Genomic DNA, 20,751 nt, shown 5'->3' with positions numbered 1-20,751 from the left:
AGAAATTTAAAGGTCCTGGTGAATAAACTATACAGAGAACAATACCTGTTGTATTTGTTAGATGGGACAATAGAACTGCCAAAAGTTTAAATCGACAGGTAACTTGCAGGTGAATCTATGGAAAACTATCATAGGGTTCGCTATAAATCTCAAATATCTCGAAAAGGAGGTCCATGAACTATCAATATTTTTAGCTTATCTTTATCCTTAATTGATGCTCTACCAGCTTAAAGTATCAATTTTAATTTCTTAATTTCCCTAATTTTTACCTTACCTCACCTAAATACATCCTTAAGCTTCAACTATACACATGATACAAAATCGACTCTAGATCTACAGTTATTCAGTTTGGGGTTAGTTTCAATATACATAAATTGTGACTCGCAGCAAAAATTTAAAGCAAAATCTAATCCACAAGTACAACCATGAAAATCAAGTAATTTTTTACATCGTGACTGAGCAAAGGCTCCGTGTTGAAGGCCGTACATTGACCTATAATAGTTTACTTTTATAAATTTGTTATTTGGATTGCGAGTTGTCTCATTGGCACTCACACCACATCTTCCTATATCTACTGATGATTGCTTTGTAAAAACTATATAAATTATATAGTGATGACAACATGAAATATACCGATAGGATACCGATAGGTCATCATATAAGAAATAAAGTGGGCGTAGGAGCAATGAAAAACGTGATTTTGCAACCAAACAATAAATGGACAAGGTGGAAGATGACATTTTATAAACAAAAACATAATTCTTCCAAGTTACATTGTTTACGATAAATAACATGGATAAAATAAAATCTCAGGATTTCAAATTCAAAGTTACACATATTTTGCCACTAGAACAGACAAAAGTCATTTTTAATATATATTGTACATGTACTATTTGTTCATGAAATTTTGAAAGCAATATTATTACAAGCTTATAATATAGCTAAGACAATGAGTAATTCACAAAAAAAATGAAAGCAGATGACTAAATAAAACATGACCAAACAAAAAATTTGTTAAACAATAAATATCCCTGGATGTTGGAATTAGAATGCTTAACAGATACAATTATCTACACATAATGAAGAAAGACTCTTATTTTGCTGTTGCCACATAGCAAATCCAGAATTTACCAGAAAAATAATATAAAAATAATAATCTTTCATTAAGTAGACAGAAATTTTACCTGAAATGTTTAATCTTAGCTCTTAGAACTTTTACAGACGAATTTTATTGAAAACAAATCTATATTAAAAATTAAAATCTTTGGTTTAAAAAAAATCAAAGGGAGACAACAAGTGACTGACTACCTGTCAATATATACAACCTAAAAACTAATACAACTTCTTAACAAACAATAACAAATTCCAAATATTACATTGGTATGTATATACTTATCTTTTTATTTAAACCTCTTGTAAAAGAAAGTTTCAGCAATTACAGCTGATTTCATTGCGTGTGTAGGCAAAGATAATTTCTTGGGTTAGCCTTTTGCTAGGTGGACTGTGAAGTCATTATTAGGTAAGGTATACTACCCTCCTTTCTAAGTAGCCTAGTCCTACAGACAGATTATATTGGTTATCTGTCGTACTAGTCTACTCTTAAAGGAGGGTAGTTTACCTAACCTAGTAATGACTTCACTGTTCAGGTAGCAAACAAGCTCACAAAAGATATTACCTTTGTCTACACACTCAATGAAATCTGCTGTAAAATTTTAAAAAATCTAATGAATCAAAGCCACATTGTTATGGTTGGAAAACTCAAAAACAACTTTTTATCCAAATGGTGAAACAATCTTTGCAGTAAGTTAAAATGTTTAAATAATCAAATGTATACATCACTTTAAACTTCAGTGGATTCCTGTTAATTGCATAGGCAAAATCCCAGAGAAAATTAAGCAATTAACAAAACTATTTATATACATGTACTAAAAAATCTTCCTACTTTTTTTGTATTTTTGACAATTGTATGTATATCCTGATCAAAGTCATGAAAAAAACACACATACTTAAGACACTTATGAAGAATCTTTGATGTAGGTACAAACAATGTAAGGACACACTATTGTTACAAAAACAAAATACTTATGAAACCTTTAAAAACTCTATTTAGGATGTTTTGATGTCCTTCTTACATGTCTTACTAATTGGTTTAATAACAAAAATAGTTGCATTGTTTCCCTGGAATACTATATTTCAAATCATCTCTTTATGCAATTAACAGGAACTGTTTTATTGACCTATGCAATTAAGAGAATTTTATTCACAAAGAAGTTTAAAGAAATGGTTTTATTCAGAAATTTAATGCAAATAAAAATATTATGTTTTTAACACGATGTGTCCACAGTACGTACCTCAACTACAATTTACAAATATAACCTTAATAATTCAAATCTTCCTGTTATCCATCCTCTAAATGAATCAAATTACTGTTAATAGGGATATTAAATATACCAAAATGTTTAAGGTGCACTTGATCTATGGGATGGTCACTTGTACAGGGACTATTTGTTAGTAAACTTACAGTAAATAGATGAAATAATATACTGCCTAAAATCTGCCTGTCGATCCTTTTAATCCCAGTTTCTCATTTGTGTGCAAACATATTATGAATGAGTCGTTGACATTAATGGGAAAGTGAATAAAAAACATTTTAACCTACATATCTGTTTTGGAGCTGCATGAGGATATAAATTTGTTTCAGTCATTTATCACAACATTAATCAATATCGAGGAGAGTATATTCTTAAACAAATTCACAAACAAAGCAAAATCACTATTTGTGAGACTATTTTTTCTATAAAATAACAATACTTTAGTATCAAAGTTACCAGAGCAGTCAGTGTAAAATAAATCTTAAATGATCTCAAAGTAAACTGGAGGCTCCATGGATCATTTATTGGCCCATTTCACTTTTTTCTGTTTTCCCCTAGATATTATTTTCAGAAGATGAAACAAATGTTTGTCAGATACTGTTACAGAAAAGGGGCGGGGTGTAGCTGAATACTGTCCTAAACAGGAATGAAACTCAAATCAAAATCAGTCAATTTCTCAGAACTTTTCTTAATTTTTTCAGAAAACTTCTATTTATAACCATGCTAACACAAACAGGCTATTTCTTTGCTCTGACAATACAATCGTCAAGTTCTAATAAATACCCATGACGATGTTTGCCTAATATAAAATTTACAGAAAAAGGAACCAATTTTAGGTGAAACGTATGTTTAAAAATTTAAGCATCAACATTTTTTTCAAACAATCTTCTCTGAGATTTATGTCTATTGTTAAAATGAATCTATGATATCAATGAAAGTGGACAAAAAAAAAGCCTAGTAAGGCCAATAACTCTCACTGATGACTATACAGTCTGTCATGCTTAAGTGAAATTAAATTGACATTTTTACTTACAATCACATTCACAACAGCATGATAACACAAAATATAATACTTTCCAAAAATAATTACACCTTTATAAAATCAAGGTATATCAAATTTTCTAGACTAAAGTATTACATGTATGCAACACAAACGGTTAATTCTCTAGTGTGTAGGAAGCTGTAAATATTGTGTGATGACATTAAAACACAATTCAACCTTGTCAGGAAGCATGGTCATTATAATGAATGAATATAGAGAAAATTGGATATGAAGAAAATTATTAAAAAAAAACATGACAGTTTTATTAAACATTGATAATATATTGGTCAAAATACTCACAAACTTTTTGTGCACATATTGAACTTTAAGACGAAAACCTCATTTTGTCATTTTACAAGTCCCTCACATTAGGGAGATACTAACAATTATCTGCCTTTGTTTTTATATAACTTGGATTAAGAAACTAAGCACTTAATCAGCCATTATTTCTCTTTAAATGTACTAATACATAAAGTAAAATATTTTTAATGAAGGTGGTAATCAGTAGTAAAATTTTGTCAATTATACTACTAGACAAAATTATATGATTTGAGTAATATTGTTAATTTCTTTCTTGAAAATACTATTTGTAAGAGATTCTAGTCAAGCCTTTTGATTTTGAGATTCTTCATGATGTCGTAGACAAAAAGCATATATAATATATGGCACAATAGAGGATTTCACTGAATTTATTTTTTCTTTTGCTTTACACTTTCTGCTGCTTCCATTTTTTGTAACCTTTGAACTAGTTGTTTACAAGGTGGAGGTATCGGTGTTCCATCCTTCAGGTGTATGATTGCCTTTTGAATAAAGTTATAGGCATTGTTCAATGTTTTAGGGTACTGCATGTTGAAAACCCAGTATGCTGCAAACAAAGTAGCAAAAGCTATTGTGAATTCTTCAAATTCTTGGACGATTTCTTCTTCAATGACTAGGAAAAATTCATCACTTCTAAAAATGGTACCCTTAGATATTAGAATAGGGACAATTTTTCCTTTTGGATTAACTTGTTGATCATCAGTGATTTCAACCACCATTTCAACAAAATTTTCTTTCAAAAGCATAGGAATAAGTGATAAAGCCGTAACCATGTCCCAGTATTGTTTCAATGCTGCATTTTGCTGTTTAATTTCATCAGCTTGACGGAGAATGACACTTGCTCCATGAATATACTTTGAAATACCAATAATATTGTTAGCGTATTTTACACAGTACTCCTGAATCAAATGATCAATATCAAGATTTGTAATCCTCTGAAACTCCGCCAACATTTGTCTTCCAGTAAACAACTGTGGATAAGTCTGCTTCACTGCTAATGCAGAGGGCATTTCCACGGTAATGAAAGAACGTCTTATATCGAAAGTCTCATCCATGTATGCTTGGATTTCTTCTTGTTTTTTCTCGTCATTTGAGTCTTCTTCTGCTGATAATTTTATCTTTTTGTCTGGACTTGCATCCTCCTTCTCTTCCATTTCAAGTGATGTAGTAGCTTCTTTGATACTTCTTTCTATTGCACTTGAAGGTCCTGGCACAACCTCAGCAGTCATCATAGCAGTTTTCCTTTTTGGTCTCTGTGACATGGCAAGTCACCTTAAAGGTGATACTGGCTCTTCATATCTTAATTCGACATTTGTCTACAAAAAAGAAAAGAAAATTTAATATAACTATTAAGTACATGCATAGAAATTCAAAGGAGTTGAAAATACAAAGATTTTTACAAGGTCGTGGACTCTCATAGCATGGAATCTAGCCAAAAAAAGTAAAATCTAGTCATTTTCATTACAATTACAATTAATAATTTGTTTCTTAATTATATACCATCACCTACAATAACAAAATTCAGTGTTATACTAATACATTATACATTTTTACATGCATAAAATTCAAAGGACATAAAACCCAGAATTTTGAATTTTTTTTTTTATTAAATATCAATAGCTTAACATGACATGAGTCATTTTTAGTCTTCTATCATTCATATAACTAGATATATTGATTGTTGGTTGCTTAATGTCCAGTGGCAAATATTTCATGCTAATTCAGGACGAGAACAAGGTAGGTCTTTAAATAATAGAGGCCATCTGGGATGATGGTCGGGGAAATTTGGACTGCCACTGGAAATGGAAAATGAGGGTATATTGGATAGGGACAGAAATTTTGCCTTGCAACTGGCCACCTACGGACCCCTCAAAGAGTTGTTGCAAGGGTTCTTAATGTGCAAATAGCGTGGCACTCTCCTTCCACGAGGCATTGGATTTAACGTCCCCAATCTGACCGGACATGACGGCAAATTTGATACATCCCGCACAGCCAAACGGCAAGCGTTTTACTGCCGTTCGGAAGAAGACCAAGTGACCATATTTCTATTCCCCAGTCACCCTTGGGGGTCATATAACTAGATATATTATCAATAAATATATATCCATTCAATTACCCGTTCACCGTTCACCTGCAGAACATGAGATATATGGTGGTCTGTATCTTATTCTGCAGTTCAATTACAGATAAATTCAACAATAATATATTGATAGAATACTTAAAATGGTTCACATAATTGTTTACCGAAATCTTTTCGACCACTTGGTTTGAGAAGCTATTTTTACTGACTCTGGCAAAACTTTTACTTCTTACAGTTATAAAACATAATTTAATATTTGGTCATGTCAACATTAGAAGCCTATGGGAACCTCCTAATATATTGTCTTACTATCCACATATTTAATTAAAGAACCTTAGTGAGCACGCTCACATACCCCACGTCCCCACATTGTCATTAGAGAAATTAAAAAAGTATAAGAAAAAAAAATTGTATAAGAAAAAATATTGAATAATAATTTCCTGTCAATATACATAGTATGTCCTTATTATCTACAAAATTTCATGAAATTCTGTTGTGGGTTTTCAGTGGAGTTGAGATGACAAACTGTTGCAGAGTACATTGAGGCAAATAAGTTCAAAGGGGCATAACTCCTAGAAAAAAAATTGAACCGTAATTTTCTGTTGATATGCACATCTGCATAGTATGTCCTTATTATCTACAAAGTTTCATGAAATTCTGTTGTTTGGTTTGAGAGGAGTTGCGATGACAAACGGTTGCAGTAATACATTAAAGTAAATAAGTTCAAAGGGGCGCAAATTACTCCTAGAAAAAAAATTGAATCGCAATTTCCCGTCGATATGCACAACTACATAGTATGTCCTTATTATCTGAAAAGGTTTTGTGAAATTCTGTTGTGTGGTTTGAGAGGAGTTGCGATGACAAACGGTTGCAGTAATACATTAAAGTAAATAGGTTCAAAGGGGCGTAACTCCTAGAAAAAAAAATTGAATCGCAATTTCCCGTTGATATGCACAACTACATAGTATGTCCTTATTATCTGAAAAGGTTTCGTGAAATTCTGTTGTGTGGTTTGAGAGGAGTTGCGATGACAAACGGTTGCAGTAATACATTAAAGTAAATAAGTTCAAAGGGGCGTAACTCCTAGAAAAAAAAATTGAATCGCAATTTCCCGTCGATATGCACAACTACATAGTATGTCCTTATTATCTGAAAAGGTTTCGTGAAATTCTGTTGTGTGGTTAGAGAGGAATTGCGATGACAAACTGTTGCAGTAGTACATTAAAGTAAATAAGTTCAAAGGGGCGTAACTCCTAGAAAAAAAATTGAATCCCAATTTCCCGTCGATATGCACAACTACATAATATGTCCTTATTATCTGAAAAGGTTTCGTGAAATTCTGTTGTGTGGTTTGAGAGGAGTTGCGATGACAAGAAACAGGACTGACGGACGGTACTGACTGACGGACGGACGGGTCAAAAACATTATACCCTCCGCAACTTCGTTGCGTGGGGTATAATAAACCAGAGGCTGACAGAGCAACTCTTTAAAATGTCAAAAGGAGACAACGTGTGAACAAGTTTTCTATGGAGTCAAATCTTAACTTCTCTTCTTACAATGGCTGATGAACCTGTAAGTTCATTTCATAATATCCACCTGTTCTTATTATTTACATTATGAAATACTTGCTATACTAAACTTCAACAATTTGTAAAGCAAAAGTTATGTTTTAAATTTCAAGTCCTCTTAATCACCCTTTTGCTCCTTCTTATATTTTCTGATTTTTTTTTCTTCAAATCAGACCAACACTTCAAAATTAGTTGTTTCAAATAACACTGACGGTTACCCCTCTTCACATCAAATTAGTTTATAAAAGAGAAAATCTATCTGCTCTGAAAATCTATACTATATCAAAACAAACATTTTTTTTTCTTTGGCCTAACATAAAGGAATTGTTTTGTTTTGTTTAGTTTTAATTACATGTTTGCATAAGTTTTTCAAAACTGCACTTGGCCAACTGTCAAATATCTCATTTGTAGCTGAAGTTTTATTGCATATGTATTAAAAAAAAACCTAACAAAAACAATATTACATAATGAAAAAGAAATTTCAATTTTTACAACTAACATGATTAATGTCTCACAATAACTAAACATCATTACATGTCTTATTGTACCTCCCTTTTATCCAAAACCATAATACCTTATGGAAATGAACAAGTGTACCGTATTTCATTTTTGTTCAGAACTAGAGAAGTTTTCAATATGTTTCTAAATAAAAAGACAAGAAATGAGCTGTCAAATTGACAGTAAACCTGTTTTTTGTATGCACTTTTATGGTATTTTAATCTGCCATGTCATCGATATTCAACTTGATTTCCATTTTGTTATCAGGTGGCAGGTACCGGTTTTGTTGTACCAGAACATGTGTCCCACACAGAAATTTTGTTATAGTTAAGCATTGAGGTATACAATTGCATCATGTGGACTAAAAAAATAAATGAATGTAAATTCTAGGCTAGTGTACTACACAAGTAAGTAGTTGCATACACAGGTTGGGGATTTCCTTCACACATTAGTCCAATCAGATGTCAAAATTGTGGTCTCCTCACTTGACGGCATCCAATCAAAGTGGGAAATATTCATTTTTTTGTAAACAAAAATATCTTGAGATTTTGATGGTAAGGATAGGTTCGGACAAAGCTCTAATTCACTAAATATCCTTTATCTCTTGAATTTTGCCTAAAATTCTTGTCGGCTTTTAGCAGGATTCTGCAGGTGAGCATTAGATTGGTATCAGAGCATCACATTTTTTGCCTTATTTGCAATGCATTTATAAATTTTAAAATCTCCATGCTGGACAGGCACCCACATTTAAAGGCTTTCTATATATTTACATAAGCACGCACACATCTTAGTTCCTTGAAACCATACATTTTATTTGTATATAAGCTTGAATGAATTTTCAAGAAAATCAAATCATAAATCCATGAAATTCTAAAGATTTATTGTAAAATAACTGTTTCCTGCCACCTCAGTAACAACATATTGAAATTTGAAAAGCATTGATGGAACAGAACCACATAAAGTAACATAAAAGTGTCATTTTGCAATCTATCAAGGACCATAACTTATAAATGTTAAAATTAAAAATCATCAACATTGTACTTGAACTCTATTTTGTCATCAGTAGCAATATATTTAAAGTGAAAAGCATCGGTGGAAAGGTTTGAAGTTTTAGCACGGAAATAACATAAATTGCCGTTTTCCAATTTTTCAAAAAACCTAAACAGTAATAGTGAAATTGTCAATATCAAAACTGATCTCCATTTTGTCATCAACAACAACATATTCAAATTCAAAAAGCATTGGTTAAATAGATTATAAGTTATTGTACTGTAACTGTTTGCAGCCTCCTGTCTGTCGCCGGCCATCCATACTATACCAGTTTAATAACCGTATTTCCAAAAACACCATTAAAAATCTGCTTTCACAAAGACTTATAAATGTGATAAAGGCTATTATGGACAAATAGATAGATAAGTTCTCGTCATTGTACATTCCTGTAAAGGTCCAGACGTGAGACCAAAGTATTTGAAGACTCAAAAAGCTGTCTTGGTGATGATATCTAAAAGGTTAAGGGATCATTACAGATATACACAAATAATCAAATGACTGCTTATTCATATTATTGGAATTCTGTGTAAAAAGTAAAATTGAGAATTGAAATGGGGAATATGTCTAAGAGACAACAACCTGACCAAAGAGCAGATAACAGCCGAAAGCCACCAAAAGGCCTTCAATGCAGTAAGAAAATCCTACAGCTGGAGGTGGGCACCAGCTGGCTCCTAAATAAAAATGTGTACTAGTTCAATGGACATATAAGTTATAACATATAAACTCCAAAACGTTTAAATGAACTGAAATTGAAAAAAATACAAGACTTATTGAACAAGCAACTAATATATTAAATGTTTACTTACTAAAAGTATCTCTATATACACGATTTTGCATTCTTGATCATATAAAAATTGATTGTTAGTTTTGTTTGACATAAATATTTGTCATATATGATATAACCCACATTCAAGCCAGTAAATATTAAATTCTAATACATTAAATTGGTCTTCCCACTTGTTTCTAATAATTCAATAAAAAAGTAGGTGTAGTTTTTCATTAAGTGCATTTTTTAGTTGCACTGTTGAGCAGGCAAATACATTTTGGTAGACAAATAACAAATGGTGAAACGCTTATAGTGCAAATCATTAAAAAGAATCTACTGTAAAAAAAACCCAACATATACATGTACTAAGAATAATGGCAGAGAAATGATCTTCACATTTTTCCATCCAGCTGTTCACATATATATTGTCACATTTCTACTACAAGTTAAGTACAACTAGGCCATGATGACAATTATTTTTCAAAAGAACATTCAATTCATTATTAATATGTAGAACTTCCTATTCTTTTGACTTCACTAACTTTCAATCATTTCTGGGAGGAGAAGTGCGAGCATCACCAATATAAAAATAAAATAAAATTTCTTGCTTTTAAAAGAAACAGTACATCTTAAATTTCAAAATTCAAATATTTTTTCAAATGTATTTACATATAATTATGGTCAATATTTGACAACTTTCAAGTTCATCTTACTACCAGAACATATATTTTAGTTGGAAATTAACATGATAAATATAGCAACCTTAAATCAACAACAATAATGGCCAGTGGTCAAGCTGACCTGCTGTGTCATTTTATCTGTGTATGCTATTGTTGTCATGCTTATCCATTTATAATAACTCAAATCGTGACAAATAAAAACTAATTGAAAACACACTTCAAATAGAAATTAAAATTTTAATCTCAACCAAATCATATGGAAACTAAAAGGGATAAAAATAGAACAGATTAGTTTTAGCATCTCTGCAATGTTATTGTTCGTCTATTCTCTGCAATGATATTGATTTGCGTTTCATCTTCCTACATCTTTCTTCAAACAACAACAAAAAAGACCAACAAACTCATAAATTAGATTTTTTTAAAAACAAAGCAAAAAAGCGAGAATATTGAATATTTTACCTTAGTGTATTGAGACATCACAGAAAAGTGGAATACATAATTGTGTGGGTCTGAAAACCCGTGGACGTTATTGATCAGCTGTTTAATGACAAAGAAAAATCTATTCTAGGGCATGATGCACCGTAGCTGGAAGTCTGATCATGGTGGTATTGACGTTATATCTTCAAATGTAACTAGATAGATGAGGAGGAGATATAGAATTTATTTTAGAAACAAACCCAAGAATAAAATTAAAATATTTTTTTGTAATATACTTTTCATAACTTAAGCTAATTTTTCTGTCTGGTCTACTTTAATGCAGGTCTACATTAAAGTTATCAATTATCCTTCATTTTCTTAAAATGTAGCATTTAAAACTTTAAACTTAAATACTAGTTTAATATGATTTATTGTAATAATAATATTTTCAATATATTCTTATGTTTTAACTAGGAAAAATGTTAGTGACCCAATTTCTTTGAAGTACTGAAAGGTTGGCCTACATGGCCTAGATAGAGAAATACAAAGTCTGAATAGTTCAAGTTTATGACAAGATCAGCTGTTTCAAGATTTTCAGAAAAGATGATGAAATTAGAAGAATCAAATAAGCTTTTGTCTTAGCTTTTATATATTCCTTACAATATGTATCAATTTCAAAAAGATATAACCATGATAAAAGTACAAACTAAATGAAAAAAAAACATCATTCTAAAAGTCTTGCACACAGCAAAGATTACGACCGCAGAGTTCGAACCCTAAACAGTTGGGGCAAGTATGGACACAACATTCAAGCTTGATACAGCTCTGAATTTGGCTTGTGATTAAATAGTTGACACAACATAGGTTTCTGACACAGAATGAATGTGGTCTAAGAACTTAAACTTAATCAAAGAGCTGAATAGCTCTGAGGGGAAAGACGGCCCTTGTTTCTATTTTATTATGTTTTTGGAAAGGGGGGGGGGGGGTATCTTTTGATAGTTTACATATGAAGAATGAAAAAGAGAACCGCTAGAACATGTAGAAAGGTTGACAATATTGAAATCAATTGTTGTTTATGTAATTTCATTTCCTTAGTTTAGGATTCAATTTGGACCAATGGAAGTGATCTGCATCTTCTAAATCTAAACATTTGATTAAAGTTGATAGCTAATTATCTAAAACTCAACTGAATTCTGTCATTTCACAACAACTACAATATTTTTTGAAATCTTGATTGTGTACCACTGAACTGCAGGCTAGGGCATTTTCCATTTTTTGTGACAGTACTCTTGGATTTTAAAGTTTTTTCTTTAGAAAGTGTGGACTGAAAAATCTATTCAGTTTTAAATTTCCATTGTTAAAGTTCTTAGTTACAACTCTCATCACAGGGAAACAGGTACTAATAAAAAAAAAAAAAAATATGAGTGATGTAAACTGTGTGAAGCTTGTTTCCAAATCATAATTTTGAAATATTTGTAAATATAAATATGTTAAAACTATAAAAATGCAAATTTTTTTTTTTTTTTTTTTTACCATTACAATGATTATGTAGGTACACAAAAATTTAGTTTTAATAGAAGACTACTAATCCAATGAAATGTCACATTTGAAGTGTTTAAAAACTTTAACTTTTATTTTAGTGGATAATTACTCATCAATTGAGGTGCTCCTGAATTGGAGGAAGATTCTCAGAATTTTTACAGAAACAAGTGGTCTCACTAGGTATCCGGTCGTTCCGGCCCCAAACCGATCCGGCCCCAAGTCAATCCGGCCCAAAGTCGATCCGGCCCAAGTCGATCCGGCCCACGTTGATCCGGCCCCAAGTAGATCCGGCCCCATAATAAAATATGAAATAACTATATTGATTTTGGAGGAATTTGTGACACATTTTAACAGTTTAAATGGAATTTTCAAAAAGTGTCCGATGATAGATGACAAAAGGTAAGTGAAGTATTGGAGTACCAGTTAAAGAACTATTTTAAATCGATACGAAAATGAGTGTTATTGTTGAATTGCAGGTTATTTATTTTTTATTAGTTCATACACAGAATATCTAAATAAATATTTACAGTCCACTGAAACCTATAAAATTTAACTCATCATAATGACTTGATTAATCAAATCATTAGTCTATAATTGGTTTGTTTATTCAACAATAGTCTGGCGATTGTGAACTATAAGATAATGCCACTTGTAATCACTTAATTAAATCAAATTTTTGTCTGAATTGTTTTAATATAATTATACCCAATACTCTTAAAAACTTGTAATAAAAACATAATCAACCTAGTTTGTACATGTTGTTTTATACTCATCTGAAATTTTTTTTTTTTACCGTATACCTTTTACATTATATAAAAATCATAAACATTTATGAATTACATTAATATATATCTTTATTTTCATTCCTTATAAAAATATTTTTTATTGGGGCCGGATCGACTTGACATATGGGCCGGATCGACGTGGGGCCGGATCGACTTGGGACGGATCGACTTGGGCCGGATCGACGTGGGGCCGGATCGACCCGAAAGCGTCTCACTAATTAACAACAAAAAGAATTTTAGCGACAAGAAGCGACAAGAAGAATATGTTTTTCTTGTCGCTAAATAGTCTTCTTGACGCTTCTTGTCGCTTTTTGACGCTTCTTGTCTCTAATTAGTGAGACCCGAAAAAAGTAATAAAATCGTTTCTTTCCCCTGTGTCATGTAACCCCACGATCTTTGTTTATTTTGAAAGTTGTTGACCTACAAATTAAAGTATTGCATGTTGATGTTTAAATCATCTACAGTAAACAATTTTATGTTTAGATTTAACAAATACAAATTTGTGATTAGTGCACGATCTCTAAGAATGATTTAAATAACCAGTGAACTGGTGAAGGATATCCCTGTTTCTTCCAAGAATGACGTCACTATAAAATACAATGTAGGTTGGATATATTTAGAATATCTCGTCATACTAATTTTTCCGGATTGTTAAATAAACGTAAATAGTGTAAAGGAGAGTTCAAGATACGATAATTTCGTGAGAAACAGAAGGGAAATGTGTAAAAAAGTGTTTAAAGTCAAACTATTCATTTCTGGGTCTCCTTCTCTTCAATCTAAGTAAGATTTGTTGGGGGTTTTCCCACACTATAACATGTATAAAAACAAAATGAATGATGTGAGGGAGTGTCACTCTGGTCAACCCCATAGGGGATTGACGGCTTGAAGCCGTCTTTCCCCAAAAACTTAAAAATTTTAAATTGGACATTTACTTATTATGGTCCAATATTCAAAATCTAAATACATGGTTAGATTCAGCATATCAAAGAACCCTAAGAATTCAATTTTTGATGAAATCAAATAAAGTTCAATTGGACCCTTTAGACCTCAATGTGGACCAATTTGTTAACCTTAATGGACCCGGATTTGGACCAACTTGAAAGCAGGCCTATAATCAAAAATCTAAATACATGTTTAGATTCAGCATATCAAAGAACCCAAAGAATTCAATTTTTGTTAAATCAATAATAAGTTTAATTTTGGACCCTTTGAACCTTAATGTAGACTAATTTGAAAACAGGACCAAAAATTAAGAATCTAGATACACAGATAGATTCGGTATATCAAAGAACCTCAATTATTCAATTTTTTATGAAATCAAACAAAGTTTAATTTTTTACCCTTTGGGCCCCTAATTCCTCAACTGTTGGGACCAAAACTCCCAAAATCAATCCCAACCTTCCTTATATGGTCATCAACCTTGTGTTTAAATTTCATAGATTTCTATTTACGTATACTAAAGTTATTGTGTGAAAACCAAGAAAAATGCTTATTTGGGCCCTTTTTTGGCCCCTAATTCCTAAACTGTTGGGACCAAAACTCCCAAAATCAATCCCAATCTTCCTTTTGTGGTCATAAACCTTGTTTTAAAATTTCATAGATTTCTATTTACTTAAACTTAAGTTATAGTGCGAAAACCAATGCGTCTTCGGACAACGACTACAATGACGACAGCTTCATACCAATATACCCAAATTTGTATTGAATGGTACCTGTATTTTATGTTTTTTTATGTTTTGTGACAATGCGTTAAAATACAAAAAATAATAATTTAAAAAAAAGCTGTTATCAAATTTTATTATCATGCATTTAAAATCTAAACAAAAGTCTAAATTTTAAGGTTAATAAGGGCAATAACTCTTTTAAGTAAATGTAATCATAATTGATTTTGACCTAAAATTAATGATCATACGGTCCATGACATTGTGTTTAGAGATTTTGTCCAGTCTTACTGACTTTTTCATTGTAAACTCCAACAATAAAAATACCTATTTTTAAGGTAACAAGGGGCATATTTTACACAGTAAATATTAAAACAATCAAAACCTAATTAGTTTGTATTTGATGGTTCACAACATTGTGTTTTAAGTTTCAAATGATTTAATTATCTTAATAGATATAGGAAGATGTGGTATGAGTGCCAATGAGACAACTCTCCATCCAAGTCACAGTTTATAAAAGTAAACCATTATAAGTCAAGGTACAGACTGCAACACAGAGCCTAGGCCCACACCGAACAGCAAGCTATATAAAGGCTTGTTATCATTTTCTTCAATAAAACTGAAGATACCGAACTCTAATGGTCAAGTAAAGGGCATAACTCTTCAAAGGTATTGTCAAAACCATCAATGTATCAAATTGACCTGTATTTCAGGATCAAAGACATTCTGTTAAAATTTCAAAATATTGGTACAGTTGTTATTTATTATTTTTATTCAACCAGAAACAAAACTTGCGACAGACAAGTATGGACATACACAGTGGGAGGGATGTAACCCATGTATTTCTATGTTCCCTGCAGTTTGTTGAATAGGGGACACTAACTAGAGGCTCTAAAGAGCCTGCGTCGCTCACCTTGGTCAATAAAGGACACAGATGGATTCATGACAAAATTGTGTTTTCAACTTTTGGTAATGGTGATGTGTTTATAGATCTTACTTTACTTAACATTCTTGCTGCTTACAATGATCTCTATCTACAATGAACTTGGCACATGTAGTTTCAGTGGAAAATGTTAGTGAAAACCTACAAATTTTGTGAAAATTGTTAATAATTGACTATGATGGGCAATAACTCCTTAAGGGGTCAATTGACCATTTTGGTTGTGTTGACTTATTTTTGGGTCTTATTGGAACCCCCCTTTTTTTGGACGATCAATGCATTTGCATGGGGACATGTAGTTGGAATCCCCCTTTTTTTGGACGATCAATGCATTTGAATGGGGACATGTAGTTGGAACCCCCCTTTGTCCTGGGTTAGGAACCCCCCTTTTTAAAATGGCTTGATCCGCCCCTGATACCTGTACATGTTTTACCTATATCATACATGTACAAAAAACAAATTAGTGTGAAATGTTTGGAGATATTTGTCTCATAAGCCAATCTTATGGGTGGGTGCTGATTGTTTTAATGTATATTTTTATTATGTCATTGTATAGAGGGGATAGGAGGGGTTCTGATCCCGAAATCCTGGGCTTAAAAACACGAAATCCCGAGGTCCCGAATTCAAATTTTAAATCCTGACATCCTGAAATTCAAAAAAAGAATTCCTGGGTCCCGAAATGGTCAATCCCGAAACCCTGAGCTTAAAAACACCCGATCCCGGAGTCCTGATAAATGTCCTATCCCTTCTCATTGTAAAATGTTCAATCAATATGTGACACAATAATAAAATAAAATTTATCTAATTATTTATGTACTATAATTAACCTTTCCATTTATGATTTAACTGATCACTCATCAAATTAAAGAAAACTCACCAAAAAATAAATTGTTTAGTAATAGAATATTTTTTCAAGAGTCATGAAACAAATGTCCAGAAATTAGAACGTCAAATTTTGAGAACTGCGTACAAAAGAAAAGCAACCGATATGTTGTCAGAGCGACCTTCAAAAATAAAAATTCAGAGCTCTTCAATCATTTAGTTGTTATATATAAATAAAAATAAATAAAATTGGCGCAATTAGATGATTATTTTATTGGCGCAAATGATACCTATAGTTTTGAAAATTAGGTGGCGCAAAAGAAGTATTGGCGCAATTAAGTTGTAGCGCAAATGAGTTACTTTTTGGCGCAAAAAGATATCGCCCGTTTTGAATGCCTTATAGAATTCAGACAAGAATTTATAAATTGTAAAACAAACAAATAATTAGTTGTCTCTGCCCATTATTGTAATTGAAGTTATCAATGAACACTTTAACCTAGAATGACCAATTAAGCAAGGATTGTGACATTTCAAAACTTTTTCAATGAATTCCTTCTTTTTTGTTTTGTTTTATTATTGATCGAACCAAGGATGTTATATGATCTCCTAAATCAAAAAGAAATCCACGAATTACGTATCTAATTTTTGTTGTTGTAATCAGCGATCCACAAATTTATGTATACCACGAAACGTCTTTTTTTCTCTATCCACGAAAATTGATACCCACGAAAATAAATGAATCCACAGTAACCAAAAACAGCAAAATTTCCTAAAATTACCAATTCAGGGGCAGCAACAACTGGTTATCTGATTCATCTGAAAATTCCAGGGCAGACAAATCTTTACCTGATAAGCAATTTCACTTCCTGTCAGATTTGCTCTAAATCCTTTGGTTTTTGAGTTATAAGCCAAAAACTGCATTTTACCCCTATGTTCTATTTTTAGCCATGGCGGCCATCTTGGTTGGTTGGCTGAGTTACCAGACACATTTTTGAAACAAGATACCTCAATGATGAATATGGCCAAGTTTGGTTAAATTTGGCCCAGTAGTTTTAGAGTAGAAGATTTTTGTAAAAGTTAACGACGACAAACCATGACGACGGATGACAAGTAATGAGAACATATAACTTTATTTTTTATTCTGCAGAATATTTTTTTTAGTGGTAAAATTGGACTTATTCTAAAACAAGCTTATAGTATGTGATGATGGGCAAGCAGATTGGCTTACGGGTAGGGAAAAGTTGGTAACTTTTGTGTAATGTAATTGATAAGTATTAAAAAATTGCACATATGTGAAAGCTGATCACATGCACACATATAATTGTTTGAGAAATTTTTACTTAATTTTCCAAACTTGATCACTTCTTTAACAGCAAAACTTATAAAAGAGGTTGGGTTGAAAACTGTAGGAGACAGATCAAATTTAGGGGAGCCTAAGAATGACTGGAGGGGACCCTCTCAAACATTTTTCAAACATCACACAAACATGACATCTTCAAATTTTACACCTAACAGGCTATTATTTGAACTTGGAATTATTTTTTATTATGGAATTTGCATAATTTCTTGTGTTTAAAATTTTTAATAAATTCCATGTTTATTTGGTATTATAATCTTTTGAGCGGTTAAATAACACTTTCCATACAATGTATTTTGGTTAGATAGTGTTGTGCGCGGCACAGTACATTCTATGAAAATATACTATTTTCTTTGTAATAGAAAGTGTTGTGCGCAGCACAGAACATTTCAGTACAGAATAAACATGGAATTTATTAAAAATTTCAATAACAAGAAATCAAGCAAATTCCATAATTAAAAATAATTCCAAGTTCAAATAATAGTCTGTTACCTGTTTTAATGGAATTTATTAAAGAACTTTCTCTCTTTTTTATGAAGATGTATATACCTGCTTTTATGGAATTGCAACCTGACCATTTGAGATTTTGACAGATCTACAAAAACATTAGTTTGTAAAAATGATGGTCATAAAATTTTGTTTCACTATGATCATGTACAAGGGTCCACAGTGTAGATACTATTCTGTACGCTATCCGGAAGTCGCGATTTTCGAAGCGAGGATTTCAAACTGGCTAACAGAACGGTTTTGTTTTGGTGCTTTTTCTCATCATTTGTTTACTCCTATATCTATAAAGTGCTTTGCACATCTTAAATGTATGTATAACATCATAAATATGAGTAACTGTAACAAAAACATGCAGTAGAATATAAAATATTCGCGTGCATCACACCAACTTCATAGAAAAAAGTGAAATCGATTGACAATTTTGCTCTCGTAGTACAAAGCAGATAATCTTTTATTGCGAAGATTTGCATCAGTTTACAGTAAAATATATACTGTTTCAATATTCCTACCGTATTTAAGTAGAATGTTCGTATTTCAAATAAAAAAATATGCTTTCCTTGAGGAACCCAAAATAAATTACTGTACGATCAGTCTAAAACTGACTGTATTCTAGTAGCGATTTCAGATTTTTTGTCTGTATGACCAGTCGTGATTTTGAAGAAAAAAACAACAACAAATGGAAGTTTTTAACGACCTTGACTGAAAAACAACGGCAATTTGAAGGTATATACGTGTCTATGTGATATTATGATTGTGTCCATGGAACTATAACGTGTAATTTCTTTCATCAGACAATACAAATATATTTCTGATGATTTTTGTAGACGGCAAATTAATTTTTGTTCCGTCAGTCTTACTTTAAATCAAATGCCTAAAAAGCAATACATGATTCGCTTGTGGACTGTATTAGTGTGTCGTTGCAGTTATCTGTTTAACTATTACATTTTTAAAGACTATTTACACCGTCTACCGTTGATCAATTGGTGATTACATACATCAAGCCTGTCTCTTTTAAAATGACAAAAAATAGATAGAGAAAGCTTTGTTAAAAAACTTTAGGTATTGAGGAAAGAATTAACGAAATTATACCCCGCCACTTCTATAGTCCATGTTTTGGAAAAAAATAAACCACCAGAAAAACTAAATTATAGGTGCACAGGGGCATCATTTAATAACGAATATGAGAAAGTTTTATTAATACTAGTATATGGTAAGTTTTTGAAAGTTGCGTATAGTAAGCGGGTACCACCCAATAAGGTAATGGAAAAGTCCATATCATGGAAATAAAAAACTGATGATTTTTCGAAAAACCAAAATAAGAGGTACACAATTGAATTAAATGATAAGGAATCTGAAAAAAAAAGATTCATTAAGTTATGACAAGTGTCTGAAGGAAGTTGTGGATATAAAATAGGTACGCCCAATATAAGGTTATGACAAAGTCCGTATTTACGATAGAGAAACATCAAAAATATTTTTACAAAATATTCGAAATAGAAGGTCCATACATACATTAATAGATTACAAATGGAGCAATTTTAGAAAAGTTTAACAATTGGTTTTGGAGGTCACGGTTGGAAATATCTGATGGGTGCCCCCATATAATGCAATGTTCATGTCCGTATCTTATATAAAGAGACCCCATAAAATATTCTTAATAAAATCAGAAATACATTCCTTTTTTTTATGTAAATAAGGCCGTTAATTTTCTCGTTTGAATTGTTTTACATTGTCATTTGGGGGCTTTTTATAGCCGACTCTGTGGTATTGGCTTTGCTTATTGTTGAAGGCCATACGGTGACCTACATTTGTGAATATCTGTGTCATTTTGATCTCTTGTGAACGGTTGTTTCATTGGCAATCATACCGCATCTTCTTTTTTATATTTTTTATATTTATGATACGGAATCCGAGAAAAAAATAATTAATAGTTATACCAGTGACGGATTCAAGAAAATTGGGATCCGGCGGTTTGAAACTCTTTTTTTTAACTTTCAATTCAATTCAATTCAATTCAAAGTTTTATTGCCATATAAACTTTACAGTTTGTGACATATAACAACAACAAAAACAAATAAAGACAATAACTAAGTAACTCAATATATATACACAAATTCAGGTAAATATTAAAGGGTCCCCTGTCCTCAGTTCCATTGACTTTTTTATAAAGGATCCTAGTTTATTCACTTGTGTTGGTGTTGATGGGTTAAGTATATATATAACTTTGTCATTGTCAGTGAGATTAGCAAATAAATTACTTTCTCTATTAATGCAATCAAAATATGTTAATCTAATATTTGAATTATGAGAACAATTTATTAGGAAATGTTTCTCATCATCTAGTAC

At 31.6% G+C, this 20,751-nt stretch overlaps 1 protein-coding gene across 5 annotated transcripts in view; it reads right to left on the bottom strand.

The window, feature by feature from the left end:
- Window positions 1-725: 725 nt before the first annotated feature.
- LOC139512960 (sterile alpha motif domain-containing protein 3-like) overlaps window positions 726-20,751 on the bottom strand; it is a 22,615-nt gene continuing 2,589 nt past the window's right edge. For 4 of the 5 annotated variants that reach the window (XM_071300965.1, XM_071300994.1, XM_071301003.1 and 1 more), the window contains exon 2: window positions 726-5,048. In XM_071300965.1, the coding sequence (XP_071157066.1) occupies window positions 4,104-4,994 (891 nt within the window). In that variant the 5' untranslated portion in view covers window positions 4,995-5,048 and the 3' untranslated portion in view covers window positions 726-4,103. Of the gene's footprint in view, window positions 5,049-10,833; window positions 10,924-20,751 lie in introns of those variants that run through there. The other variant, XM_071300972.1, reaches the window with a different exon arrangement.

The sequence above is a fragment of the Mytilus edulis genome, chromosome 1, assembly GCF_963676685.1.
Source record: "Mytilus edulis chromosome 1, xbMytEdul2.2, whole genome shotgun sequence".
Classification (NCBI taxonomy): domain Eukaryota; kingdom Metazoa; phylum Mollusca; class Bivalvia; order Mytilida; family Mytilidae; genus Mytilus; species Mytilus edulis.
This window is presented reverse-complemented; position numbering and strand designations above follow the sequence as displayed.